Source organism: Carettochelys insculpta, chromosome 2, assembly GCF_033958435.1.
Source record: "Carettochelys insculpta isolate YL-2023 chromosome 2, ASM3395843v1, whole genome shotgun sequence".
Taxonomy (NCBI): domain Eukaryota; kingdom Metazoa; phylum Chordata; order Testudines; family Carettochelyidae; genus Carettochelys; species Carettochelys insculpta.
Window position 1 is genome coordinate 4,865,137 of NC_134138.1, and position 27,469 is coordinate 4,892,605.

General features: G+C 62.1%; 2 protein-coding genes and 1 long non-coding RNA gene across 3 annotated transcripts; 1 reads left to right on the plus strand and 2 right to left on the minus strand.

Annotated features, from left to right (window-relative positions):
- Positions 1 to 3,540: 3,540 nt before the first annotated feature.
- LOC142009059 (uncharacterized) lies at positions 3,541 to 8,019 on the minus strand. Its single transcript, XR_012644314.1, has 2 exons — positions 7,592 to 8,019; positions 3,541 to 5,536 (listed from the first exon to the last, which is right to left on the minus strand). It is a non-coding gene; the product is annotated as an uncharacterized LOC142009059 (long non-coding RNA).
- Positions 8,020 to 8,029: 10 nt separating this feature from the next.
- LOC142009039 (tonsoku-like protein) lies at positions 8,030 to 23,009 on the plus strand. The gene is made up of 26 exons (XM_074986478.1): positions 8,030 to 8,060; positions 8,853 to 8,948; positions 11,485 to 11,627; positions 11,911 to 12,094; positions 12,671 to 12,800; positions 13,037 to 13,208; positions 13,382 to 13,496; positions 14,066 to 14,211; positions 14,461 to 14,613; positions 14,909 to 15,034; positions 15,783 to 15,978; positions 16,135 to 16,199; positions 16,374 to 16,463; positions 16,796 to 16,868; positions 17,003 to 17,166; positions 17,276 to 17,399; positions 17,484 to 18,226; positions 18,307 to 18,401; positions 18,671 to 18,827; positions 19,082 to 19,160; positions 19,807 to 20,108; positions 20,560 to 20,731; positions 21,246 to 21,418; positions 21,604 to 21,677; positions 22,295 to 22,428; positions 22,809 to 23,009. Exons 1-26 carry the CDS (start codon positions 8,030 to 8,032, stop codon positions 23,000 to 23,002), a joined length of 4,131 nt encoding a protein of 1,376 aa, XP_074842579.1. The 3' UTR covers positions 23,003 to 23,009.
- An 899-nt stretch (positions 23,010 to 23,908) lies between these two features.
- LOC142009052 (vacuolar protein sorting-associated protein 28 homolog) lies at positions 23,909 to 26,783 on the minus strand. The gene is made up of 4 exons (XM_074986495.1): positions 26,220 to 26,783; positions 25,945 to 25,998; positions 25,015 to 25,106; positions 23,909 to 24,612 (listed from the first exon to the last, which is right to left on the minus strand). Exons 1-4 carry the CDS (start codon positions 26,487 to 26,489, stop codon positions 24,492 to 24,494), a joined length of 537 nt encoding a protein of 178 aa, XP_074842596.1. The 5' UTR covers positions 26,490 to 26,783; the 3' UTR covers positions 23,909 to 24,491.
- Positions 26,784 to 27,469: the final 686 nt, after the last annotated feature.

Below are 27,469 nucleotides of genomic sequence, written 5' to 3' on the forward strand. Positions count from 1 at the left end.
GGGCTCCTCTCCCCAGGACCGGCTGGAATGACTGTCTCTGCCGGCTGCATGGACCCCACTGTGCTGAGCTGGGCCTCTGGCGACACAAAATGCCCATTCCACCTGCTGAGTCACTCCTGCCTGCAGCGGGGCGGGGGGCAGAGCTTGGGGGCCCCTGAACCCCTCACCCTCCTGCCTGTGGCTGAGGGGGCAGAGCTTGGGGACCCCTGAACCCCTCACCCTCCTGCCTGCGGCTGGGGGGCAGAGCTTGGGGACCCCTGAACCCATCACACTCCTGCCTGCAGCGGGGGGGGGGCAGAGCTTGGGGACCCCTGAACCCATCACACTCCTGCCTACAGCGGGGGGGGGCAGAGCTTGGGGACCCCTGAAGCCCATCACACTCCTGCCTGCGGCCGGGGGCAGAGCTTGGGGACCCCCTCACATCCCTAGGGCTGTCCCTGGGCTGGGGGCTGGTAATATGGAGCTGCACTAGCCACTGCGCTGGTGGGCGGAAATGCTGAGAGAATTCTTACCCTCCCCCGGACAAGCCCCTTGCTCCAGGGACCATCCCCCGTGGCGCTGAGCCCCAGCATTGCCCCAGCGGGGCCGAGCTGGCTGGACCTGCAGACCTGGGAGCCTCAGACAGCCCGGCTCTGCGTTGCTGCCCCGGGCGGATCCGTGCCACAGGGTGGGAGTTGGGCAGGTATCGTTTAACTCCACTGCTCTGACTGTGCTGCCCGGCCAGCCGGTACGTCCCTCCCGGCAGCCAGGAAGGAGCTCGTCTCCCAACTGGGGCTGCAGCTCCAGAATCGGGGCCCCCCCAGGGCCAAGGTGGAGGTTTCCTTCCACTGTGACTCAGAGCAAAGCGCTGCCTCCCCCCTTCCCCATTGCGCTCCAGCTGCCCGGTACTTCTGCACGAGCTGGCCGGGGCTGCAGGCTCCGGCTGCATCTCTGGCTGTTGTGCATCTCTCTAAGTAGCAGGGCCCACAACTCCTTAACACCCAGCAGCTGTCCCCTGACCCCCACTATCGACAGCTTCCTCCTGTGGGCTCGGCTGGGAGATACCGGCAGCCCAGTGCCAGCCTCAGGCTGCCCAGCCATGCCAAGGCCTGCCTTGGGGGGGCAGAATCAGGTTCCGGGCAGGACAGCAGGGGTGGCTGGTGGGGGGAGCTGGCAGAGGGGACGGGCGATGGTCTGGCAATAGGGCTGACGGGCTGTGTTGCAAAGGGCCTGTGTGGGCCAGAGCTGGGGCTGCAAGAGGCAGCGCTCATCTGCCTTAATTTCTCTCCAGGAGTAATGCAGCCGGGCCCTGGGCCTCGCCCTGACCTGAGCCTGGGTCCCTCCTCACCGGCTTGCAGGGAGCCCCCATGCCTGCTGCTCCTGGCCCAAGCAGAGGGATGAAGCCTCTGCAGGACTAGGGCAGAGGTGCTGGGGGTGTGCTCAGGCCAGGACTGAGCTGCTCCCGGGGTGCCCAGCCCAGCTGGCAGGCCTAGCCCGGCCCCAGGGGGCTCTCTGCAGCCAGGGGAGGCTCGTCTTGCTGCGGGCGGGTGCAGCCGGAGGAGAGCTGCAGGGCCCCACGGCAGCGAGCTGAGGGCGAGGCTCTGCTTTGGGCTGTGCAGCTTGGTGCTTGCCCCACACCTGGCCCTGGCGCTCAGCTCCTCTGGCCGGGCACCCCAGGGCGAGAAGCTCGGGAGGGGGGACCCGGCATTCTGGGGCAGAGCTCGGCCCCCCACACCCGGGGCACTCGAGCCTGTGTGCACCGTCTCTGCCTCGGTACAGGCCCTCTTCCGGCTGGCGCAGCCCCTGGGGTCTCAGCCCGTGCCTGGTTCACTGCCCCTTTCCTGCCCCCCTCCCCCCCGGTGATCCCACCTTCCTTTGAGGGCCTCACTGCCCACCACTGACATGGCCACGTCCCTGTCGGCGCCTTTCCCCTCCCCGAGGGCAGTCATATCCTCTGGCCTGGCGCCCCAGCCAGCTAGCAGCTCTCTCCTCCAGCTGGGGAGCGCCAGGAGAGCTGCAGGGCCCAGCTGAGAGCGGCCTGGGGGGGTACAGGGGAGCGGTGGAGCCGGCCTGAGGCCGTTGGGCTGGGGGGGGGCGGGGGCAGGAAGGTACAGGGCTGGGCCTGGGGCAGGATGAACTCTGGAAGCCCATGACCTTGGTAGGCGCTGCAGGCTGGGGGCGGGGGGGGGGGCAATGAGAACAGCTCTGGGGCAGGGAGTGGGGTGAGGGTAATTTCCTGGCTCAGGGCACTACCCCACCCGCCCCGGCACCACTCGGGGCCACCGGCAGCATCCTGGGGCACGGCTCCCCGGTGACCACCTCACAGCAACAGCTGGGGGGTCATTGGGGTGTCTCACACACACACACATCCCCGTATTGGTCCTCTCCTGGCCCTTCAGCACAGGGCCCGTGTGGGGAGTGTGGTGGGGCTGGGAGCAGGGAGAGGGGGGATGCGGGGGCTGAAAGGTGGATTCTGGAGGCTGCAAGAAGGGAATTTTGGGGTGGCTGGAAGAGGGGGATTTCAGAGGGGCTGGAAGACGGGTATTGGGGGGGGTCTGGGGGTAGGGGCAGGTAGCGGGGTATTTTGGGGGGGCTGAAAGGGGGGTATTTTGGGGTTCTGGGGGTAGGGGCAGGGAGAGAGGGATTGGGGGGCTGGAAGGGGGTATTTTGGGGGGCTGGGGTGGGGGTGGGGGTAGGGGCAGGGAGAGAGGGATGGGGGGCTGGAAGGGAGTATTTTGGGGGGCTGGGGTGGCCTGAACCAAAGTAATGGTCAAGACTTTGCTAACAGAAAGCAAAGTGCAGCTGTGAGCTGAAGGAATGCATTGCTCACAGAAGCTGGCAAGAAGAGGGGTGACAGTGCATAAACATAGCTACCGAGCATATTGAAGTAGGTACATGGTACTAGAACACCCTACCCTGGAACATTCCACAGATAAGAAAGAACAGGCCGACCCATCCCAATGACAGGGGCAAAAGTGTAATATGATGGATAGAGTTGTTTTGTTGGAACCAACATATACAAGGTGAGAGGCGGAACCTGACTACGTAGAAGGGGTGTACCTCAGTACGTCAGGAGTGATGTGTAAATTGTTTGTACCTGTGTATAAGAATGTACTTCTGGGATGTGGTGTGGGTCCAACCGAGGGGGCAGTGGAAAGTGCTGCCACTGACTGAGCCGAGTCCATTGACCGTGGGTGCATATTTGAGTATGCCCTGACTTAGACTGAGAAGTCTACAGGGAACTATTATTGTGTCCAATACGGCAATAAACCTGGCCGACGTGCCTTTGCACCTTACTAGACTCTGCGGTCATTGGGGGTTCTCTTCGGGTCTGCTGTGTCGGCTGTCTGCAGAGCTGGGGCAGCGCACAGAGGGAACACGCACGCAGCCGAGTGATACCAGCATTGGAGAGAGCAGAGCACCACGCTGGTAGCATCTGACACCAAAATTCAGGTTCTTCACAATCATTATACAAGATACACTGATCATTTCTGGAAAGTAAGAGAGAGGAAGCCGTGCTAGTCTATATACTATCAAAACAAAAAAGCAGTCAAGTAGCACTTTAAAGACTAACAAAATAATTTATTAGGTGAGCTTTCGTGGGACAGACCCACTTCTTCAGACCATAGCCAGACCAGAACAGACTCAATATTTAAGGCACAGAGAACCAAAAATAGTAATCAAGGTTGACAAATCAGAAAAAAAATTATCAAGGTGAGCAAATCAGAGAGTAGAGGGGGAGGTGGGAGTCAAGAATTAGATGAAGCCAAGTATGCAAAAGAGCCCCCATAATAACCCAGAAAATTTGCATCCCGGTTCAAACCACGTGTTAATGTGTCGAATTTCAATATAAAAGAGAGTTCAGCAGCCTCTCTTCCAAGACTGTTGTGAAAATTCCTGTTGAGTAAGATGCAGACTTTTAAGTCATTAACAGAACCCTGATTACTATTTTTGGTTCTCTGTGCCTTAAATATTGAGTTTACTGCTTTTTTTGTTTTGATCATTTCTGGAGTATGATATTGCAGTGAACAGCCAGGATGATGATTTGATAAATTCTTCAAAGGAACAGTGGATCAGTAAGTAAAAGTGATGAGACCTTTTGTTCACAGAAGGTAAAAACGTGCCTCCCAATACTAATTAAAGTGAAATTGCCCATTACATGTGTATATTAAAGTTAATAAGTTTCTTCAGTGGGGGAGTTACCCCACCTGTTAAGTGCTAGTACAGTCAACATCATCTAACAGGAACACAGCTGCTCTTGTGGTTAGAGCACTGGACTGGAGGTAAGGATTACCTGGCTAAATTCACAAGTCTACCACTTTATTCCTGTGTGATCAAAGGCAAACAACGTATCAGTTAGTGCAATCACTGGTACTTCCCTATGTCACAGGAGATCCACGAAGATGCTCTCATTCTCATTAACAAAGGGTTTGGGTATGATAAGGGGACACCACCAATGCCCAAGAAAATTGTTTCATCAATCAACCAATCTTCTCAAGACTAACACCTTCACGCAGATTGATGTGCCATATTCTGAGCTGTGGTATCTCCATCTGCTGTTGTGTCCATGACACATGGACCGGGGTTCCCTCCAGAAAGAGCTGTGCCGAGTTCCCATTTGTTGCAGGCCCAGCAGGAAACCCACCATCACAAAGTGAGCATTGGCCATCCGGGCCTCTGCTCAGTCTATTGTCCTGGCTGGGGTGGAGCCCCACCTCCCTCTGTGAAGCTCAGCACTGAAGCATTTCTCACACAGCTGCAGAGCTAAACGTCTATAACTCTGCCTACGTGCATGCTACAGGCACACAAATAGCACACATAGCTTCAGGGCATCAGTAGCTTTCATTCGACACCTCACATACCCCCTCCCCGCCCGAGGAACAACATTTGGGGCCAATAGCCACCCTGGGAATTCAAATAGCTTCCAGACCCCACACAAAAGTTCAGCCAGATGACAGCATGGCCTATCTCTAACCCTCTGGTTCTCCGCCTAGTGCCGTGGGGCGGCCATCCACGTAACTGCAGCATGCAGGGCAGCAAACAGGATCAGGGCACCAGGGCTGTACAGTAGCCAACTGACAGTACTGCAGCTGGCCCAGACAGAGACACACGCCTCAAGGAGCGCGCTGGGGAGTGGGGCAAACTGGCGAGAAGGAGATCCCGACCTGGGGCTGTGAGGGGCCTGCACTTTAAGCAAAGGTGCCCTGGAGTGATTTCTCCAGCCGTGCCCAGAACCTCCCGGCCGTTATGCCACTAGCGGTGGCTCTGGGTCACTCCTGCAGGGACTCGGTGGGCTGTCGGGCTAGCACGGTTCGGGCTTGGTGGCCGAGCTGGAGTTCAGAACAATATCCTGAGTCTTCACTTGCCTTTATAAGCCAATTCTGATACTCTGGGAGTTGCAGCCACTCATTTTTAAAAGTGCACAGCCTTCGAATTCTTTTTTTTTCCGGGTTCTGTCATTTCGCCCTTGCATTTGTCTGACTGCAGCACAGTTTAGCCACCAGATAAGATTGTTGACTGTGGACATCTGTTGCTTCTCTCTGCTTTTGTTGACGCACTAAAAAAGTTACCCAGAGAGTCGATTAAACATATTGTTGTGACGGACCATCCCCCCACGCTTTACGGAAAAAGGGTTATGAACACACCTATGAATAACTCAGACATGTTTTGAACAAAAAATGACTTGTGACCTATCATTTTTAATGTTATAACCCCCTGGACCTGTAAAATCTATTTATGTACACGTATAATTTTTATAGTTAAAGTTATGAGTAACGGCCATTAATTAGGGTGGGGAGATAGCTCAGGGGTTTGAGCATTGGCCTGCTAAACCCAGGGGTGTGAGCTCAAGCCTTGAGGAGGCCATTGAGGGATTGGGGCAAATTGATGCCAGGGCAGGGGACTGGATGAGATGACCTCCAGAGGTCCCTTCCAGCTCTAGGGGGTGTGTGTACATATTTGTATAACAAATATTCATCTCCATGAAGGTTGCAATAGGAGGTGCAGCAGCCCTAATGTGAGAGTATGGCCTCAGAGAGGATAGCAGTGCTTAGCCACTTAATGGCAATCAATCCACCTCTGAGGAACTTGACTGTGAGCATACATTCCAGCAGACAGGCAACAACTTGTTAATTGTGTGATTAATGGTGATTATTTTTTAAAATCATGACATGAATTTAATTGCTCAACAGCAGAAGTATAAATCTAAGGTTCATTGAAAAGCTACTGAAATTTAGAATTTCAGTCATCTGTGCATTGACAAAGTGAGATTACAAGATCTATGGCTCTATGAAGTGCTTTAATTGTGGGGTATCATGAAACAACCTTCTGACTTGGGGTGTGAGGGGCCATTATCACTGGCACCATTGCAGTACAGGTTGTTCCTCTCTAAGCCAGAATCTCTCCTCCAGCAACATCTGTAATCCGGCACCATTTGAGTTACCCAGATAACCACTTATCACGGGCGTGGCCAAGTTTCCCGGGGTCCCATGAAGTTTGTCGACAGCCCCCAGTGCTGTCCACTCAGCAGGGGTAGCCTGGTGATGCCCGGTCAGCAGCAGCAGCAGCAGCAGCAGCAGTGTTGGTGCCGTGGGAGACAATAATCCCCTCCTGTGGTCCCGCAAGTTCTCTCCTCCCGCACCGGTGGGGGCCTGAGGGTGCCGCACCAGGGAGGCTGGACCCGCACCATAAGGTTTAGGGTCAGAAAGGGGCCCCACAGCTAAAACCGGGGCTGGGGGCTTGGCGCTCCCGCACCTCAGCGGCTCGCGCCCGGGCTGGGGGCGTGGCCTTAACCGCACCTCAGCGGCTCGCGCCCGGGCTGGGGGCGTGGCCTTAAGCGCACCTCAGCGGCTCCCGCGCGGCCTGGGGGCGTGGCCTTAACCGCACCTCAGCGGCTCCAGCGCGGCCTGGGGGCGTGGCCTTAACCGCACCTCAGCGCCTCGCGCCCGGGCTGGGGGCGTGGCGTTAACCGCACCTCAGCGGCTCGCGCCCGGGCTGGGGGCGTGGCCTTAACCGCACCTCAGCGGCTCGCGCCCGGGCTGGGGGCGTGGCCTTAAGCGCACCTCAGCGGCTCCCGCGCGGCCTGGGGGCGTGGCCTTAACCGCACCTCAGCGGCTCCCGCGCGGCCTGGGGGCGTGGCCTTAACCGCACCTCAGCGGCTCGCGCCCGGGCTGGGGGCGTGGCCTTAACCGCACCTCAGCGGCTCGCGCCCGGGCTGGGGGATGGCCTTAAGCGCACCTCAGCGGCTCCCGCGCGGCCTGGGGGCGTGGCCTTAACCGCACCTCAGCGGCTCCCGCGCGGCCTGGGGGCGTGGCCTTAACCGCACCTCAGCGCCTCGCGCCCGGGCTGGGGGCGTGGCCTTAACCGCACCTCAGCGGCTCGCGCCCGGGCTGGGGGCGTGGCCTTAACCGCACCTCAGCGGCTCGCGCCCGGGCTGGGGGCGTGGCCCGCCCCGCCGCACCTCAGCGCCCCTCTGGTAACCAAGACGGTCTCCCGGGAGACGGCCGTTTTGCCAATGTCACCGGCGCTCCCTGGTCAAGGCGGCGGTTCTCAGCCCCTCCCTCGGGCCCAGATCCCCGCCTCAGCTACCGGCCGAGGTTAGCGCCGCACCGACCTGGCTGCGGGAACCGGACCGGACTGCGATGTCCAGTCAGCCGAGACGACCGGACCGGACCGACCCAGCTCGCGTTGGCCCAGCCCTGCCGCTCGCAGGACTACTAGTCCCAGAATGCAACGCAGCCCAGGCCCTAGGTTGAGCGAAAGGCCCGAGCCGGGAATCTTTGCGCGGCATGCTGGGAACTGTAGTTGCTGGCTGCATTGCATGCTGGGGGTCACGCCCCGTCGATGGAATTCCTTCGCAGCCTATCAGAATAGGGGATTTAACCAGCTCTGGGGCGGATTTAAGGGACTCCATTTGTGATTGGCTATGTTGTTTGTGATCCGTGTGAAAGATAGCCAATGGGAGTACAGAAATGGGATTGGCGTCCAATGGGATCGGCGCGTGGGCGGGCTCGGTTCGAACCGGCGCGGCGGGACGGGAGCTGACGGCGGAATGAGCGCGGAGCGGAGCCGAGAGATCCGCCGTGAGGGCCGGGCGCCGGGGGCCGCGGGGCAGGGAGCTTGGGGCAGGCGGATCGGAGGGGTGGTGGGCAGGGCAGTGGGGTGTGGGGTGATGGGGGGTGAGAGGGGGCGGGGCGGGGTGTGGGGTGATGGGGGGTGAGAGGGGGCGGGGCAGGGCAGTGGGGTGTGGGGTGGTGGGAGGTGAGAGGGAGCAGGGCAGTGATGGGGGGCGGGGCAGGGCAGGGCAGTGGGGTGTGGGGTGATGGGGGGATCGAAGGGGGTGCACCATCTGGGGCGTGATGGGGGAGCAGAGGGGGCCGGGTGATGGGGGGAGTCAGAGGCAGGGGGGTGATAGGTTGGCAAGGGCAGAGGGGGTGCGGGATTTGAAGGCGATATTGCAGTTGTGTGTGGCAGGGAGGCAGGAGGGTGTCAGAGAGGGTGGAGGTGGGTGGGGCTGAGGGTGTGTGGGTCAACATGTGGGGCCAGAGAGAGGGTCATTTATAGGTGGGATCGTTGAGCTGGGCTCCCAGACGGGTCTGGGCAGTGTGGGGTGAGGGGGTTTGGACTACCCTGCGACAGTCCTGTCCATCTGTCTGGGACTCAGCTCCTGTCTCCCCCAGGGAGCATGCAGCCAGGCTGGGGGTCAGATTCCATGGTGGTGGAGGTAATTGGAAATCCTGCGTGTTGTGATTTGTTGCCCTGAGCTGGGCACGTAGTTAGAGGGCCGATGACTCTGCGCCAGAGGGGTTTGATGCTGACAGGCTGTGGGAGCTTGACCGGGTTCTGATGTTCTTCTCTTCCCCCCGGCCCCCCAGTGCTCCAGAAAGCAAAGGACAAGGCCCGGAGGAGTGGCAGCCTGAAGGAGGAAGCTGCCATTTGCAACCAGCTTGGGGAGATCTTGGCCAGACATGGTGAGTGGGTCCCAGGGCCTGGCTCTCAATGGCAAAGGGTGGCTAGCTGACTGCTGTCTGGCTCTCATGGCCAGGGCTGACGCTGGGAGAGATGGGTCCGGGAGAGCCGTTCTGAGGAAGGTTTGGAGGCCCTGCTTTTGGGGCCACCGTTGGAAAGTTGGTCACTGGGCAATGCTCTCGGCTGTCTTTGTCGGTGCTGGTCTGGCTGTGTTTGTGACGGCTGGGCTGGGGAGGGCTCCTGGCCGTGGGAGCAGGCCTGGAATGGCTCTTCTTTGCAGGGATGGTACATCCATGGGCTGGGACCAGCCCCCAGGAGATTGTGTCTGCCACACAGCTGACCTTCCCCCAGCAGGGAGCCGATTCAGTGCGATGATCCTGGCCTGTGACCTGAGCCCTGCTCTTGAAGAAGAACGCCCCATGCCTGAAACTCCCTGCCATTGTGACATCTAGCTCTCTCCTTAACCTGAATCTTGTTTGGCCTCCGTCCCCACAGCTCCCTGCAATGGTTAGAAACCTTCTCCTTTGTGCCAGCCAACTTTACTCAAGACTCTCTGTTCTCAGGCCAGCATTGTCCCTTGCATTCCCTGCTTTGGCCCCAGCCTGGGCCTGACCTCCTTGGTGTATCACCGGAGACTCGGGGGACACCCTCACAGCCTTCTCTTTGCGAGCTAGGCCAGCCAAGTTCTTCCAGTCACCTCTGCCTTCCTCAACAACCTGAGTGGCTCTTCTCTGCCTTTCTCTGGGGTGAAGTCCCCCTTTGTGCTCAGGAAATGGTACTTCGTGTTCCAGACCAGCTGTCACCAGTCATGGACGTGGTCCTCTCTCTGCTGGAGAGACTGTGCCTTTGCCTGCTGTGTGGCTGCATTGCATAGGTGGCTTTAGTCACCCTATAACCAGCCAAAGCATCCAGGTTTCTCTCACCTTCCTTCACTTCAGCTGATGAGCCTCCGGCTATCGGTAGCCCTTCACTCCAAGCACCTTGTCCTTTGTCGTACTGAGCAGCGCCTCGTTTCTGCTGCAGGCTTTGAGATCCCCCCGATCGTCCTGCCTACCATGCCGATCCTCCTCCGGAGCGAGCGCCCTTCCTGACTTGTGTCTGCAGCAAAGCCCATCAGTGCACTCCTGCTGTTCCTGCCTTGGGCATTAATAGATATGGTACAACTGGGCTCGTGTCGGATCTCTGAGGAGCTGTGCCAGGAGCATCCCTGCCCTCTGCCAGTTTACCTTTCGGCACAGCCTGTTGCCTGCACCCCCTGAAGCCTGTTCTCTCCCCCTGTACGCTCCTGGGCTGATCCCAGAGTGCTCCAGTTTGGCTAACGTTGCATGTAGCTAATTTTGTCTGATGCTCTGCTGCCATCCAAGTGTGCTAGAGCCACTGTATTTCCTGTAGCTAGAAAATCAGAGGCCGTCAGCTACAACATGGGAGATGAGTATCACAGAGGGAGCCATGTTAGTCTGTAACTTCGAGAACAACAAGCAGTCCTGAGGCACCTTATAGATTAGCAGAGATTTTGGAGCATGAGCTTTTGGAGGCAATGAACCGCTTTGTCAGAGCATGTCTAGGAATGAGTACAGCAGAAAGGGATCGAGGGGTTACAGTGGACCACAAGCTAAATATGAGTCAACAGTGTGATGCTGTTGCAAAAAAAGCAAACATGATTCTAGGATGCATTAACAGGTGTGTTGTGAACAAGACACGAGAAGTCATTCTCCCGCTCTACTCTGCGCTGGTTAGGCCTCAGCTGGAGTATTGTGTCCAGTTCTGGGTACCGCAGTTCAGGAAGGATGTGGAGAAACTAGAGAGGGTCCAGAAAAGAGCGACAAGAATGATTAAAGGTCTAGAGAATGTGACCTATGAAGAAAGGCTGAAAGAATTGGGCTTGTTGAGTTTGGGAAATAGAAGACTGAGGGGGGACATGATAGCGGTTTTCAGGTATCTAAAAGGGTGTCATAAGGAGGAAGGAGAAAACTTGTTCTTCTTGGCCTCTGAGGATAGAACAAGAGGCAATGGACTTAAACTGCAGCAAGGGAGGTTTAGGTTGGACATTAGGAAGAAGTTCCTCACTGTCAGGGTGGTCAAACACTGGAATAAATTGCCAAGGGAGGTTGTGGAATCTCTGTCGCTGGAGATATTTAAGAACAGGTTAGATAGATGTCTATCAGGGATGGTCTAGACAGTACTTGGTCCTGCCATTGGGGCAGGGGGCTGGACTCGATGGCCTCTCAAGGTCCCTTCCAGTCCTAGTGTTCTCTGATTCTATGTGATGCAGCAGGTCTTTGCCCACGAAAGCCTTTGCTGCAAAATACGTTAGTCTATAAGGTGCCACGGGACTTGTTGTTGTTAACATAGGAGATGTGCTCTTGAGTCCCCGGTGCATGTCAGCTCTGAGCCCCAAGAGGGGTTACGCCCCGGGCTTGTTACTCTGGCTGCTCTTGTAGCTGATGGAGTGGGTGTGCCTCATCCCAGGGACCCCTGCTGTGCCTTGGGAAGTCAGCTGGCTCGCTCGTCACCCCAGTGTCTCTCTGCTCCCGGCAGGGCGGTACCGAGAGGCGCTGGTGGAGCACCAGGGGGAGCTGCGCCTCCTGGAGAGCGTGGAGGATGTTATCGGCTGTGCCGTGGCCCACCGGAAGATTGGGGAGCGCCTGGCTGAGCTGGAGAACTATGAAGCTGCTTTGAAGGTAATGGGGGAGAGGGGGATAATCAGCTGCAGGGATTGGGGCTCCCCAGGAGCTGGGCTGAGAGCTACTTTCCCAGTATTCAGCCCTGCCAAAGGCCACGGGGTGAGAGGGGCAGCAAGCCAGAGCAGGGGCGACAGAATGGCTGGAGGGGTTTAAAAGGGAACACTAGGGCACATAGTGGTAACCCCTGAGCTGTCAACCTTGCAGGGCCCAATTCAAAGCCAGCCCAGATCCATGGGGCTTGGGGGGTCTCATGCGCCCTCTTGTTCTCCTGCTCCATCAGCACCAGCGCCAGCATCTGGAGCTGGCCTGCGCTGTGTCCGACCACACTGAGCAGCAGAGGGCTTGGGCCACCATTGGCCGCACCTACATGTTCGTGGCAGAGAGCGGCCAGGCCGGGGAGGCGCTCTGGGAGGCGGAGCAGGCCTTCATGAAGAGCCTGGCCATCTTGGAGGAGCAGCTGGAAGGTGAGAGCCAGGCTGGGAGCTGTGGGACACGGAGCTAGGGAGGGGAGCCATCAGCTTGGGATGTGGTGCGCCCTGGGGAGGGTCACCAGTCGGCCTCTGCCTTGGCTGTCTGACCAGACGGTCTAAGTCCCCACCTTTTACCCCTTGTCCTTGCCCCAGAGCCTGCATCTGGGATGTCCCTGGTCCCTGAGCTCCATCCCCTCCCCAAGCCGGAACTCCCTGGCCTGGCCAGGAAGGGGCAGGCTCTCAGGCTTTCATCCGGGCTTCCCATCTACTCGTGCTGGCTTGTAAGGCCCAGTTAGGCTCGCCGCCGGGATTGTGGGATATGCAAGGGCACTCAGGGACCTCCAGCCTTTTCTGACCTCTCGGTTCCACAGCAGGGCAGCCAGGACCGTGCCCGAGACTGTTCCGTAGGGACCTCCCAGCACTCCCACCCCATCCCTTGGGAGACAATTTGCTCAGCTCATTCGGCCAGCTGGAGGGTGAGGGGTCCAGGACCTGTCCAGCCCCTCTCTGGCCCTGGAGCTTCTGCCTTGTGGAGCCGGCTGGGTGACGGGCTGGCTCTGGCTGTCCCAGGGAAGGTGCCGCAGCGGGAGCTGAGTGAGATGAGGGCCCGGCTTTACCTCAACCTGGGCTTGGTGTACGACAGCATGAAGGACCAGGCCAGGTGCAGCCAGTACATCAAGAAGAGCACCTTCATCTCCGAGTAAGGCCCTGGCCCCTCCCTGGGAGGGGCGGGTGGTGGTGCTGATAGGCCGAAGGCCCCTCTGAAGAGCTCCTGTGTTTCCCTGGGGTTCACCCTCTGCTGGTGGCTGCAGCCGTTTGGCTCAGGAAACCGGCTGGTGCTGTGGCTGGGGGGTGTCAGGTGGGGGCACAGGGCCCAGGGGTTTCCTGAGGACGTGAATGGGCGGGCGACCCTGCGGGTGACCCGTCTCCCTCTAGGCAGACTCACCTCTATGAAGACCTGTACCGGGCCTACTTCAATCTGGGCCACATCCACCTGCGGGAGGGGCAGCACTCCAAGGCCATGCGCTGCCTGGAGCGGGCGCGCGACTGCGCCCACACCATGAAGGAGAAGTGCATGGAGAGTGAGTGCTGTGCCGGCATCGCCCAGGTGAGGGCAGCGGGGAGCCCGTACTTGGCCCCCAAGCTCTTCCCCCTGGGGCCTGACCACCCAGCATGGCCAGTAAGGGGACAGCCCCCTCCCCCCCGCCAGGCCAGCACCCTTTGGTAGTTGGACCTCTCTGCCCCTCCGCTTGCTGACCCTGCTGCCCTGGGGCCTTGCAGGTGCTCCTCAGCCTGGGGGACTTTGTGGCCGCCAGGCGCTCGCTGAAGAAGGCCTACGTGCTGGGCTCCCAGCAGCCCCAGCAGCGCGAGAGCATCCGCAGGAACCTGCGTTACGGTGAGGGGGCTCGGGTTGGGGCTCCCTGCGACACGGCGCGGGGGGGGCTGAGGGGACCCAGTGGCCTGTGCAGCTGGCCGGGAGGAGGTTGGGTGTCACTCCCCAGGGCTCAGCCCAGGCTGACTGGGGCTGGGAGCTCTCCACCTCTGGCTCTCAGTGCAGCCCCTCCCCTTCACAGCCCTGTGTGGCTTGTGGCTCCTGGGGCGGTGCCCGCCCCCCCCACCCCCGTGTCACAGGCACGCCCAGGGAAAGGTGCCGCGGCTTCTCGGGTGCAGGGCCGCGCTTGCACAGGCCACTCCTGACAGGGCTTCTGGCACGTCCCCGACGTAGCCCCAGTGGCACCACAGGGCGGTGCTTTGACACTGACCCCGCACCAGCCCAGGGGGGCAGCGAAGGGGGCTCGGCAGGTGCTCACTGTCCCAGAGGCCTGCAGGCTGGGTTGGGTGAGGGGGACCTTGGTCCCCACATACCCCTTCACCTGTGGCTCCCCTACCTGCCCTGAGCCTCTAGGGGGAAGAACCCAGCCCACCCCCGGTGCGTGCCACTCACACTGCTGGCCTCTCCCCCAGCCATGAAGGTCAGCCATCTGCAGGAGGCTCTGGAGGAGGCAGTGCCTGGCGACTTGCAGACAGCCCTGGGCCTGTGTGAGCAGCTGGGGGACCTGTTCTCCAAGCATGGGGACTATCGCCGGGCGGTGGAGTTCTACCAGAGGCAGGTGGGTGAGGGCTGCCCCTGCTCTCGGCCTGTGGGCTGGGGGAGGACCAGGCTGCCTCGAGGCTGGGCTCCGTGCATGGTAAGGGGCTGGTTCCGCTTCCTCCTAGCCGCCGAAGTGCTGCCAAGCTCTGGCCCGAGGGCAGGGGCACCCGCTCAGATTCCTGCAGGCAGCAGGGATGGGGCTGGGCGAGCCCTGCGGGGGCGGGCGGCCACCCCGGGCACAGCATGCTGTGGACGGTGTCTCTGGCAGCTGCGCTACGCCGAGTCCCTGCAGAAGCCTGAGCAGGAGCTGGCTGTGATCCACGTCTCTCTGGCTACCACCTTTGCGGACCTGAGGGAGCCCGGCCGGGCGGTCCAGCACTACCAGACGGAGCTGGCGCTGCGGCGAGGAAACCCACTGGAGGTGAGGGGGCGGCCTGGGCTCTGCCTTCTGCCCGCCGGTCTCACCCTGCAGGGCCTGGGGACCCCGTGCTGGGCTTGGCCGTGCTCTGGGGAGTTGCGGGAGGGGAGCTCAGCTAGCAAGCAGGGCCTGGCTGGGCCCCACAGCTCGGGAGCAGGGAAGGAGGGTGGGGCAGGCGTAAGAGTGAGGATGGCAAAGGACTTGCTCTTTGTCACTTACCCCGTGCCCCTGGGTAGGCTCCCTGCCAGTGGAGCTGGACTGGTGGGGGGAAGCTAATCCCATTGTCTGTGTGCCCCAGGAGGGGAAGACCTGGCTGAACATCGCCCTGGCCAGGGAGGAGGCTGGCGAAGGCTACGAGGCCCTGGAGCCCTGCTTTCAGAGCGCGCTCCGGTGCGCGGAGCAGGCTGGGGAGCCCAGGCTGCAGGTGAGGGGACGGGCCCAAAGCTGCTGCCCAATGGGGATGCCAGTGCTCGCCTGCAGCACCCCCTTCAGGCTGGGCAGCTGGCAGAGCCCCTCCCGGGGTCCCCCTAGCCTGCGATAACTGAGACTGGCACCCAGGAGTGCTCCCAGCCCCCCGCCCTACGCACAACACCTCCCTGCTAGGGCCTGTGGCCGAAAGTGCTGGTTTCTGGCCCCCTCCCGCTTCCAGGCTCTGCTCCTTGTTGGCACATGCCCGGGAGGGACCGTGCTGCTCACCTGCCGGGGAGCCCAGCTCCTCACTCCGCCCAGGATTCCAGGCTGCACCCGGCTCCTCCTGCGCCAGCACAGCAGAAAGGCAGGGGAAGGGCGTGGGGTGCCGGGGCTCGGAGCTGAAAGGCGCCCAGGGCAGCTGCGGTGCTGGGGCTGGACTCGAGAGTGCCTAGCCAGCGTCCTCCCCTCACTCGTAGCCTGTCTGCTGGGCCAGGCTGGGGGGCCTGGCAGCTGCTCCAGTGGTCAGTGCTGGGAGCTGCTGCTTCTGGGCTAGGCAGGGGCTGGGGGACCTGGGAGCTGCTCCAATGGTCAGTGCCCTGGCCTTGCTCCCTGCAGGGCCCCTTCAGGCCTGGGCGGGGGGCCTGGGGACTGCCTTAAAGGCCAGCGCCCCCAGCTGACAAGGCCTGGGCTAGCAGCCCTGGGAGCGCCCAACCCCATCTGCGGCTGGGCAGGGTGATCAGCCCATCCTTTCACCCCCCCAGCGGCAAATCCTACAGCACCTTCACCCCCTGCAGCAGAAGTGGGGGCACCCTGAGGCCCCCGACACGCTGGCCAGGCTTCAGGGCCTGTGCCGCTCGCAGGGCTGGAGCAGCGCCAGGGACAGCCGGGGGGAGGAGGAGGAGGAGGAGGACAGCAGCGAGCCCCTGGAGGAGAGCGACCTGGAGCTGTCTGAGAGCGGTGAGTGGGCCGGCTGGGGGGGACGGGGAGGGAGCCGGAGCCGAGTCCCGGCCGGGTGAGGCTGTAGCCCTGCGCGTCTGCCTGGCGCGGGCCCCCCTTTGGCAGGATGGGGGCTGTATTGGAGCCGGGTGCCTCACTCAGGCCTGTGCGTTCCAGACGGGGAGGAAGATGACCTGGACGGCTACAGCAAGAGCGTGCCTGGCCGCCGCAGGATCGCCAAGGTGAGGCTGGGCCTGGGCGCAGCGTCCTCGCCCCGTGGGGCCGTCGCTCCAGCTCCTGCGCCGGCGAGGCCGGATCCCGGGGCGCTGCGCGGGGCGGGGGGCCGAGGGGGCTGGCTCTGATCTGGGGCCCCCGGGCAGTGCTGACCCCGCCTCCGCCCTCCCTGTGCCCTGCAGTGGAACCGGCGCAACGACCGGGGTGAGACCCCGCTGCACCGCGCCTGCATCGACGGGAACCTGCGCCGGGTCCATTTCTTCCTGGAGCAGGTGGGAGCCGCTCCTCGTTCCCGGGCAGGGCGCCCTGGGGTACCTTCCGTCGGCCCGTGGGGGCAGCTGGGCGGCTGGCTGGGGTCGCGGCGTCCCTCTGCTCTGGCCCTCACAGCCCCCAGCAGGGGACGCGTTCAGCAAGTGTGTCCTGCCTGCAGGGCGCGTGGGAGTGAGCCAGGTAGGCGCTGGGCACTGGGGCAGCTTCCCGGCCTGGCCCGCAGGGAGGGCAGCTGGAGGGGGAGATCCTGCGGGAGTTGGCATGAAGCCCAGCAGGGCACCTGGCCCCCACGTAACCCTCATGCCTGTTCATGTCTCTTTCCTCCTGGGGGCAGGGCCACCCCCTGAACCCGCGGGATTACTGCGGCTGGACCCCGCTGCACGAGGCCTGTAACCACGGGCACCTGGGTGAGTGGTGAGGAGGGTGGGAGGGTGTCGGTGTGGGGGGCGGATGACGGCAGGGGCTGGAACGGGTGATGGGGGCCGGCTGGAGGGGGCCCTGGTGCTGCCACCCAGCAGTAACTGCCGGCTCCTGTGCCCAGAGATCGTGCGGCTGCTGCTGGAGCGTGGTGCCTCCATCGATGACCCCGGGGGCCCAGGCTGCGAGGGGATCACCCCCCTGCACGACGCTCTTAACTGCGGCCACTTCGACGTGGCCGAGCTGCTGCTCCAGAGGGGCGCGTCGGCGGTGCTGAGGAACGCCAAGGTGGGGGAGCAGCGGCCTGTGGGCGGGCGCTGGGCTCGGCACCCCTGCACAGCTGTGGGGTTTCTGGGGGCGGCCCTGAGGCTCAGCCCCTCCATCTTATCCGCCGCAGGGCCTGAGCCCTCTGGGCACCCTCCGGGAGTGGGTGAGGATGTACGGCCGGGACCTGGACCAGGAGACGCGCCAGCGCTGCCAAGCCATGGAGCAGCTGCTCAAGGAGGCGGTGGTGGGGCGAGGTGAGGCCGGGTGGGAGTGGTGCTGTGGGGGGGCATCTCTTGGGGGCTGGGCCCAACTCACGGGGTTCCCTGTCTCCCGCCCAGCAGCAGAGGTGGCTCAGCCCCCACAGGATGTGCCGCAGAGCCAGCTGTTTGATGCGGAGCTCTCTGAGCCGCTGACACCCCCCCGCTCAGCTGTGGCCCCCCAGCCCCAGAGTGGGGGCCCCTCCACGAAGGCGACTGTGCCCTGCAGGATCCTGACCCAGCGTGGCGGGCAGGGGCCAGAGTGCTGGGCCAAGCTGGACGAGTGCATGACCCCGCTGCGGCCCGTCAAGAAGAGGCAGCGGCTCCTGAGCCTGAGGGCGCCGGGGGAGGAGAGCCGGGTGCCGGGGTTCCTCGGGCGGGCAGAGCCTGGGCTGCCCCCCGCTGGCACCGGGCAGGCCAAGTACAAAGCAGCCATCCGTGGCGTGGGCAGTGCCCAGTCCTGCCAGGTCCCTGAGCCGGTGCCGGCCGAGGCCTCTGCCAGGCCGGCCCTGATCCCAGCCGAGGAGTATGTGGGGGATGACTGGCTGGAGGACGACCTGGGGGCGAGCCGGGAGCCCCGCAAGAGGAGCCACCGGCGCCCAGGGGAGTCGGGCTCGGACTCAGGGGGCACCAGTGGGTCTGAGAGCGACGGAGCAGCCCCCTTCCCAGCTGCTCTGCCCCAGAAGAGGAGGGCCCGGCAAAGCCGCCTCACCCAGATAGTGGACAGGACGTCGCTGGGTCGGTCCCGCGGGGGCCAGGCCCTGGTGGCTCCGGAGCCAGCCGCTGGTCTGAGGCCTGTAGACGGCAGTGGAGAGGCCCCACAGGTGAGGTGCTGGGGGTGCACAACAGCAAGGGAGTCCCCTGGGCTGTCTCTTGGGTCTTGACTCCCCTCTCCTGTTCCCAGGCCCCACTGCTGGCTGCAGCCCCGACTCGGCCACCCCCCATCCGAGTGCGGGTCCGGGTCCAAGACAACGTCTTCCTCATCCCCGTGCCCCACAGGTGAGAGCCGCCTCGCATCCTTCCTCCCAGCGTGGCCCAGAGCCCGGGAGTTCTGCCCCCCAAGCCGGGTCTGGGGCAACATTAGCAGCACCCTCGGAGGGGTCCAGCTCCCAGGCAGCGCCAGGGGGTCAGGGACTTGGGGTAACAGGGCCATTCCCCTCTGCCACTGGGGGGGCTGCCCTGTTCCTGCCCCACCCTGGGAGGGCGGGCTGGGGGCCTGGTTCTGGTGGGGCGCTCTGGCTCAGCCCTTCCCTTCCCTTCCCTTGCAGTGGCCTCGAGAGATGCCCAGTGGCGTGGCTGGCAGAGCAGGCGGCCCAGCGCCACTACCAGGCCTGTGGCCTGCTGCCCCAGCTCACCCTCAAGAAGGAAGGGGCACTGCTGGCTCCCCAGGATCTCATCGTGGACGTCCTGCAAAGCAACGAGGAGGTGAGGGGCACCCGAGCCAGGATTGGCGCTTCCAGGGCTGAGCCCACCAGGTCCCCCTGTAGGCCGCTGAAGGGTCGTGGTGGGGCCCATCACTGTGGACTCTGCACCAACCGGCAGGGCCCAGATGACTGGGAGCTCGGAGGTCTGGCTTCACCCCTCACTGGCGATGCCCTTCCCCTTGTGTTTGAGCCTGCCAGTGCTGCCCAGCCAGCCGGCCTTCCTTCCTACCCATAGGGCTCTCGTCTGCCTTGCAGGTGTTGGCAGAGGTGCAGTCCTGGGACCTGCCCCCGCTCGTCGACCGGTATCGCAAGGCCTGTTGCAGCCTGGCCGTGGGTAAGGGGATGCCACGGACCCTGCTGCCTGCCTGCGTGTGGGAACCGTTGGATGTACAGGGTCTCGCTGGGTTTTGTAGCGCCTCAGGGCGGTCAGCCGGCTGGGGAGAGTGCCAGCCGGCCCGTGGGGGGGACAGGCAGGAGGGGCTCCAGTGGGAAGGCTGGTCCAGGGGGCTTGGGCACAGCTGTGCCACCGTCTGCGTGTGTGACCTCGGGCAAGTCCCTCAGTCTCCGGGTCACTGGCCCAGCTACGGAAGGGGACAGAGGTGGAATGTGGCTTCGGGTGGACAGATTGGCACCCCTAGGGCCGTGCTACATGCCAGGGGAAGACCTGTCCAGCATCCGCTGAACGGTGCGCAATGTCAGGAGCCCTCGGTCGCGGCTGCCCCCCACGTGGTGCTGGGCGGGGGGAGGGTGCCCCCGGTCGCGGCTGCCCCCCACGTGGTGCTGGGCGGGGGGAGGGTGCCCTCGGTCGCGGCTGCCCCCCACGTGGTGCTGTGCAGGGGGAGGGTGTCCTCGGTCGCGGCTGCCCCCCACCCTCTCCCTGGCTGCTTGGCTCTAGCCCCGGCCAGGCAGCAGCTGGCTGGGAGCTCGTCAGTCTGGGTGCCCCACAGCGACTGGTCTTCCCTCATGGACTCCTGTTGCAGGCGAGCACCGGCTTCTGCTGAAGATGATGGAGCTGCAGGAGTCAGGCCCCTCGTTCAGCACCTGTGGCCTCTCCTTGCACCAACCCCACCTCACCCCACTCCTGCGTGCCCTCAAGCTGCACAGCTCCATCCGCCAGCTGCGGCTGGCTGGGACGGGGCTGGACGATGGCCTGGCTGCCGAGCTGCTGGCTACGCTGGGCACCATGCCCAGCCTGGCCCTCCTCGACCTGTCGGCCAACCAGCTCGGTGCTGAGGGGCTCCGCGCGCTGGCAGCAGGGCTGCCCTCCCAAGCGGTCTTCCAGGTTGGCTTGTGGGTGTGTCCAGCACCTCCCTTCCCCTCAACGGCAGGTGGGAGGGGCCCCGGCCTCCCGCCTGAACCCCGGAGACACAAGCAGGTTCGGGGACCCCCAAGCTGCCCATCCTGGCGCTCTGGGCTACGGCTCTGGCACTGCTGGTGTAAAGGGCCCTGATGAGCTCCTGCCAGGGCTGCCCTGATGGACACCAGGGGCTCCCCGGATCAGGGAGGGGTAAGCTGTGGCCATGCTGGTGCCAAGGTGCCTGCTCCAAGGTCCTTCTGGGGAGGGGCTGGTTGTGAGGGTCCCTGTAGCATGGGGGGGGCTCTGCTGCTCCGTCCCTTCTCTGGGGCTGAGGCTGCCGCTGTGGTCCTCCCAGCGGGGGTCCAGCCCCGGCTGTCTGGTGGCACAGGGCAGAGCCCAGCAGGTTGGGGTGACTCCTCCGCCCCTGTTGTTCCAGAGCCTGGAAGAGCTGGACCTCAGCCTGAACCCCCTAGGGGACAAGAGCTGCGAGGCCCTGGCCTGCCTGGTTCGAGCCTGCCCGGTCCTGACCACGCTCCGGCTGCAGGCCTGTGGCTTCCATGAGGCTTTTGGGCAGCACCAGCGCCTCCTGCTGGCCAACAGCCTGAAAGGTAAGTGCCCCTGCACTCCCCCAGCCCCGAGTGGGGGCACAGCAGGCGTGGCCTCATGGTACAGGTGGTGCCCTCCCTTGTGGCTCCCCTCCCCCAGCGCCACGGTCTACAGGCTAGGCCCCCCTGTGACACAGAGGCACTGCCAGGAGGGCCCCATTCACCGGGACGGGGCCTACAGCTTGGGGGTGAGGATGGTTCCACTCATGGAAAGAATGCGGACCGCTGTCCTGTCCGCTCTCTGCCAGCTTCTGCCCCACAGCTTGCAGCTACCCAGGCCTGGGCTTGCCTCAGTCTTGCCCCACGGCTACCACGCCCTGGGTTCCCTGCCAGGTCTGCCCCACAGCAGCCTGCTCTGCCGTTCTTTCCCAGTGCAGGCCTGTTGGGTGCCTGAGTTTCCAGTTAGGCAGCTATGGACAGGCCCTCCGCCAAGCTCCCAGCCTCCTTTATCTGCCCGGGCCAGACGGCAGCTGGCTCACTCTTAACACGCTGTCTCTCCCGCATGCCCCTGGCCCAGGAGCTGTGCACCTGAAGACCCTCGCTTTGTCCCACAATGCCCTGGGCTCCAGCGGCCTGCAGGTGCTGCTCAGGAGTCTGCCCTACGCCACCCTCAGCCAGCTGGAGATTGGCTCGGTGGTGGCCTGCCTAGGCGAGCCTCTCGTGGATCCGGTGGTCAGGTGCCTGACACAGGTACGGGTGCAAGGGGGTCCTGCAGTAACCCTTCTCTGGCTGCAGGAGTTGCAGGAGCTCTGCATGTGGCAGGGGAACCCCTTTTGTCCTGGGGCTGTGGGCCTCTCACGCAGCTGGCTTGGCCCTGACTGGCTCAGCTGTGGTGTGTGGCTTTGGGCTCAGCCCCCCACCCCGTTCCATTCCAGCAGGGATGTGCGCTCACCCACCTGGCTCTCTCTGGGAACCACCTGAATGATGAGGCTGTCGCAGAGCTGGCCAGGTAAAGGGGCAGCGCTGGGGTCCCGGGGCCAGGGGCTTTGCTGTGGGGCAGAAGGTAATGGGGTGGGTGTGTGACACCAACCTTCACCCAGCTGGGTCCTATGCGGAGTGATCTCCTGCTGGGTAGGAGCCGTGGGGTGGCTGGGCCCAGCAGCCAGCCCATGGGGACATAGTAGGAAGAGAGCCTGAGTGAGAGGTAAGGTGGCCATGTTCGCCTTTAGCCCACTGGCCACCTTCTGTCCCTGCATTGTGCTTTTCTGGGCCACCAGGTGAACCCCCTCCCGTAAAAAGAGACGGAGCGGGAAGGGAGTCTGAGCCACAAGCCCTTGGGTGGGAGGCCTGGTGAGCGGCAGGACCTGCCTCCAGAACCGGGCGTACGTGGATTGGTGGTCGGGTGGAGCTGCTGGTTCTACTACTGCACTTCACAGGCAGTACACCTGTCCAGCTGCCTCCCTTCCCCGTCGCACCTTGTGCTCCCTGGGGGTCTCGCTCCAAGGCTGCAGTGCCAGCACACCGCACATCTAACACCTAGCCCCCAGGGAGTGGGTGGGCCATGGGGCAGCAGTGCATTGTGGGTGAGCCGAGAGGCATGGGGCTGTTTGACTCTCTTGGTCCCAGGTGCCTCCTGGTTTGTCCCACTTTGATCTCCCTGGATTTGTCTGCAAACCCAGAGGTTACCAGCGGGGGCTTGCAGATGCTGCTGTCAGCGCTGGGGGAGAGGCGCCAGGGGCTGCAATACCTCAGCCTGGCAGGTGAGGGGGTGAAGGGCTCCAAGATCCCTGGGTTGCGGAGGGGTCCTGCTTCCCTGCACCTGGCAGGGCTGGGGGAGCATCACCCTGCCCTCGCTGGAGGGACTGAGAGGTGATCCTGAGGGGGCAGGGGCAGGCTGTGAGCCCTGGAGTTTTGCTCCTGATCCAGCAGAGCCCCCGGCCTGGCTGGCGCTGCCGAGTTGCTTCTCTCTCCGTAGTGGTGTGCAGTGCAGAGCAGAGCAGAGGAGGCAGGACTGGAGTAGTGAGGGGCTGCAGCTGATAGAAAGGGCACAAGGGGGGTCACCCAGCCTGTCCCCTCTTGGGCCGGGTCCAGGATTCTCAGTGCGCCACAGTGGCTACAACGGCCTGTTTCCTTCCCGCAGGCTGCAGGGTGCGAGGCCCATTGGACAGCACCACGTGGGCCCGGGTCTCTGCCAATGTGCGTGAGCTGCGGCTCTGCAGCCGGCAGCTGAGCGGCAGCAACCAGCGGGGCGTGGTTGAGTCCTGGCTTGGCCCCCCGGGCACCTCTCTGAGCGCAGTCACGCAGCACCACAAGCTCTTCTGTAAGAGCATCTGAAGTGCCCGACCGCTCGCAGCTGGAGCACACAAGAGGCCCATCCTGCTTGGGGCTGTGGCTGCTCGCAGAGGGAACTTGGGCAGACGTGAGGAACCAGGCACGGTGCCCGGCCTGTGCCAGCAACTTTTCTGCACTCAGAACTCAGGCCCGGCCCATGGGGAGGGGCAGGACCTGGCTGCTGCTGCTGCACAAACCTGTTCTTTCTGGGGGCCCAGAGCCCTGCAGCTTCCCCCCACCTGGCACCAGTGCAAGCTGAGAAGGGAGCTGCTGGTCCCGTCGTAACCAAAGGAGGCAGGGCCCCGGCTGCTGTTGCGGAACTGGGCCTGTCTGCCTCGGGCTCCGAGCACCAGAACGCTGCAGGACTCTGCCCCATGGGGGTCCCTGGGCTTTGGAACCAAGGCCTCGGCTGTGTCCCCAGGAGGCAGTGAGCTACCGGGCCTGTGCTGCTAACAGAGAGGGGTGGCAAGTCCCAGAGTGTCCCCGGAGAGCTGGCTTCCAGCCTGTGGTGTCTCACCAGCTGCAGTCACACCTGCGCAGCAGAACCCTGGGGCTGCTGGCAGGGCTGGGGGGTTGGCTCCTGGGGCAGCACTGGCCTTGGAGCAGGCTCTGAAGCCAGCGTGGGGAAATAAGCTGCCAGAGACTGAAGGCGGCCACCTGCAGAAGAGCCCTTCCCTACTGCACGTCTCCCCACACAGGTGGAGGGTGATATTTTATTTGTCCCCCATTCCCGAGCTGTACAGGTTCTAGCTCTGGCCTGCCAGTGGCCACTGGACTAGTTCACACAGACTTACTAGCTGGCTGGTGTTTTCTTGGCTGCACAGGGTGGGCTTCTGCCTGGTGCAGGGGCCTGGGAAACCAATCAATAAAGTGCTGTATGTCTCCTCTGCTCCAGGCCTGCGTTGTGCCACCCTGCAGGCAGTGATGCAGAGACCTGGCCCTCTGCTGCTTGGGCCAGAGCTCTGTACCCTGCCAGCCTTCTCCCCCTCTGGACAGCTGTTTGACACCCCCCACCCTCATTTCCCAGGCTCCCCTCCAGCCTGGGGCATGACCTGTTGTCAGCAAGGGTGGAGCGCCCTGCCTTAGCCAGCTGCTGTGGCACCCAGAAAATCTGAGCTGATGGGCTGGTCCAGGCCCTGAGTACAGGGGCAGTGGCTGTGCCTGCTTCTCCCACCCAGCAAGAGCCACAGCACCGCAGGCGAGCCAGCATGGGGGTTTATTACCGCAGGTGTACAAGTCTCCCGCCCTGCTTGCAGGACTCACGGGGAGGGAGGAGAGGAGACAGGCTGGCTGGAGCTGGCCCAGTGTGAACGTGCCCTGCAGCAGCACAGTTCACCTTGACTCAACCCTAACCCTGCTGCGGGAATGGCTGCAGTGCACCACTCCTAGCCTCCTGCCCCCAACAGCAGCCTAGGGGAAAGGGCCTGGAGCCTGCTGGACTGCTACAGTGGGAGGGCGCTCCTCAGGACCAGGCAGGGCGCAGGGCCCAGCCTCAGGAGTGCAGGAACCGGTTGAAGGCATTGTAGGCGGATTCCAAATCAAACAGCATCTGGCGCACTTGGGAATCGTCCAGCTCGTCAGAGGCAGACATGCCGCTCAGCGCCTGCAGCCTGCCCGGGAGAGTCAAGGCACAGGCCTGGCCCCCAGAGCAGGAAGAAGGCCCTTTGCTGGGCTGCACTTTGCGCCTGCACTAGTACTGGAGGGACCTGGCAGGAGCCATGACTTGTCGCCCTGAGTGCTGGCCTAGGAGGAAGCTGGTAGCTCCTCTGGCCACGGTCCCACCCCGCAACCAGGCCCCTGATCAGACATGGCGAGCAGGGCTGGGGACAAGCACCTCCCACTGCAGAGGGAGCAGACTGATGGAGCTGGGCCCGAAGGCACTCTGCGCTCCCCCATGCCCTCAGACTGGCAGGAGCGCCATGGGGCAAGGCAGGTCCAGGCCCTGTCCTGGAGAGCTGGGTCAGGACCCGGGCTTGCTCCTGCAGAGGGCTTGGGCCCCAGAGCACCCTACTCACCACTGGTTCACTTTCTGTCTCCCCTCGAAGTCAGGAGGTAGGTGGCTCATGCGGTTCATCGTCTCCATCAGCTCCCGCAGGTCTGGCTGGATCTGGATGCACAAAAGCATGGAGCTTCTGCTTTTCCTGCCTGGGGCCCGGCTGGGAAAGCCCCACCCCCCTTCAGGCGCTGCTGCGAGCAGTGAAGCCTCCATGCACCCCTAGCTTGTCCCCCTCTCTCTCCGAAGACCAGCCACACCGGGTCAGACCAAAATCCATCTTGCCCAGTGCCCTGTCTTCGGCCAGTGGCCAATGCCACGTGCCCCAAGGGAAGCGAACAGAACAGCTGAGCATTGAGTGGTCCATCTCCTGTCATCTAGTTCCAACTTCTGACAAACGGAGGCTAGCGCCATCATTCCTGCCCATCCTGGCTAACAGCCACCGATGGACCTCACCTCCCTGAATGGATCTAGCTCTTTTTGGAACTCTATTGATAAAGTCCTGGTCTTCACGCCATCCTCTGGCCAGGAGCTCCAGAAGTGAACTGTGCACTGCATGAGAAATACATCCTGTTTGTTCTTAACCCTGTTGCTAATTTCACTGGGTAACCCCTAGATCTCGTGTGGTGGGAACAAGTAAATACCTTTTCCTTATTTTTCCTCCACACCAGTCATGATTTTGTCGACCTCTTAGTCGTCCCCGCACCCTTCATCTATTGTTTTCTAAACTGAAAAGTCACAGACTTTTTAATCTCTCTTCAGATGGACCCGGTCCAAATCCATTGTTTTTGTTACCCTTTTCTGAAACTTTTCCACAGCCAAGGGTGTGTTTTTTGAGATGAGGCGACCACATCTGCATGCAGTATTCAAGCTGGGGGTGTACCCTGGATTTATACCAAGGCTGTAAGATACTCCCTGTCTTATCCTCTGTCCCTCTGTAAATGATTCTCACCTCATCCATGGCTCGGATCTCCAGGCGCAGCTTGTCCATCACTGTGATGAAAAGCTGGAAGAGAAAAGAGGTGCCTCAGCAATGGCCTGGAAGCTAGCAGCAGGGCACCTCACTCCAGCCCTCTTGGGAGGGTGGGGGCAAGCCAGGCCAGCGGGCCCTTGACAGCCCCCTGGGGACCAGCCATGCAGCTGCACAGGCCAGGCCAGCTGCCAAAGTCCCAGAAGCACAGGATGCCGGGATTACAGTGCGCACAGCCCCTTGCCCCGGGAACGTACAGAGACGATGTCAGCAATGCAGCGGTTCAGGTTGCCCTTGTCGTCCTTGATGGTGATTGGCCGATCCTCCTTGATCCTCTCCATGGCCAGCGGGCAGTCGAGCTGCAGCAGAAGGAGGGTTACAATGAGGCTGGGCAAGCTCAGGGCAGGGTAACAAGCACCATATAACCCCCAACAAAGAGCATTTCCCAGGGAAAGCCGGGTTCCGCTCCATGTGCTAAGCTGGGGGAAGGGAGCACAGTACAGAACGTGGCCAGACGGTCTGAACATAGGGCCACCCAGCCTGGTCGCAGACAGTGACCAGTGCTGGGTGCCCCAGAGGGCATGACCAGAACACGTCACCAAAAGGTGATCCTTCTCCTGTCACCCAGTCCCAGCTTCTGACAAACGGGGCTAGAGGCACCACCCTGTCCACCTTGCTGAACAGCCATTTGTGGCCCTGTTCTCCATGAACGTATCCAGTAGGTTTTTGAGCCTTGTTATAGTCTCAGCCTTCACATTGCCCTGTGGCAGGGAGTCCCACAGCTGGCCCTGCGTTGTGTGAAGAACTCCGTCCTTCTGTCTGTTTTAACCCCACTACCTGTTTGTTTCATGGGGTGACCCCTAGTTCTTGCATTAGGAGAAGGAAGACAGAACCCCACTTCCTTATCGACTTTGTCCAACCAGTTGGGATGTTCTGGACATTAGCCGCCTCTTTTCCAAGCTGAGAAATCCCACTCTTACTACTCTCCCCACACCATACCCCAGCCATTCCATACCCCTAATCGGTTTTCTGCCCTTTTCTGTACCTTTCCCAATTCCAATACATCTTTTTAGAGATGTGGTGACCTTGAATACTGCTGCAGGTGTGACGTGGAAGTACACGGGATTTATACGAAGGTAATATGATTACGACAAGGTGGAAGTGCCTTTGGTCCAGGGGAGGGAGGGAGAGAGTGTGTGCGCGCGCGCGTGCGCGCGCACACTCACCCCCCCAAGCCCAGGGGCCCCCTCTCTAAGCCAGGTGACCGCGAGAGTGTAATTCACCTTTGGTGGGTTCTCCAGCACCGACAGTTTTTAAATCTAGGCGGGCTGTATTTCTCATGGGACAGGTCTGCTCTGGGAGTGAGCTGGGGGCAGGGCTCTGGCCAGAGGGACACAGGGGAACAGCCTGGGTGACCACACTGGTTCCTCCAGGCTTGGAATAAACAAATCTATGCAGTCTCTCCCCCCAGCATCTAAGTCAGTCAGGCACAGTAGGGCTATGTCTA

Bases quoted from the DNA above. Each gene is read 5' to 3' on its own strand.
- LOC142009039 (XM_074986478.1), top strand. From the start codon at position 8,030: ATGAGCGCGGAGCGGAGCCGAGAGATCCGCC. The intron at 8,061-8,852 runs GTGAGGGCCGGG...CCGGCCCCCCAG, and splicing joins GCGGAGCCGAGAGATCCGCC to TGCTCCAGAAAGCAAAGGAC. The intron at 17,167-17,275 runs GTGGGGGAGCAG...TATCCGCCGCAG, and splicing joins CGGTGCTGAGGAACGCCAAG to GGCCTGAGCCCTCTGGGCAC.
- LOC142009052 (XM_074986495.1), bottom strand. From the start codon at position 26,489: ATGTTCAGACCGTCTGGCCACGTTCTGTACTGTGCTCCCTTCCCCCAG. The intron at 25,999-26,219 runs GTACGTTCCCGG...TTTCTCTTCCAG, and splicing joins GCATTGCTGACATCGTCTCT to CTTTTCATCACAGTGATGGA. The intron at 24,613-25,014 runs GTGAGTAGGGTG...GACTCTCCCGGG, and splicing joins AGACAGAAAGTGAACCAGTG to CAGGCTGCAGGCGCTGAGCG.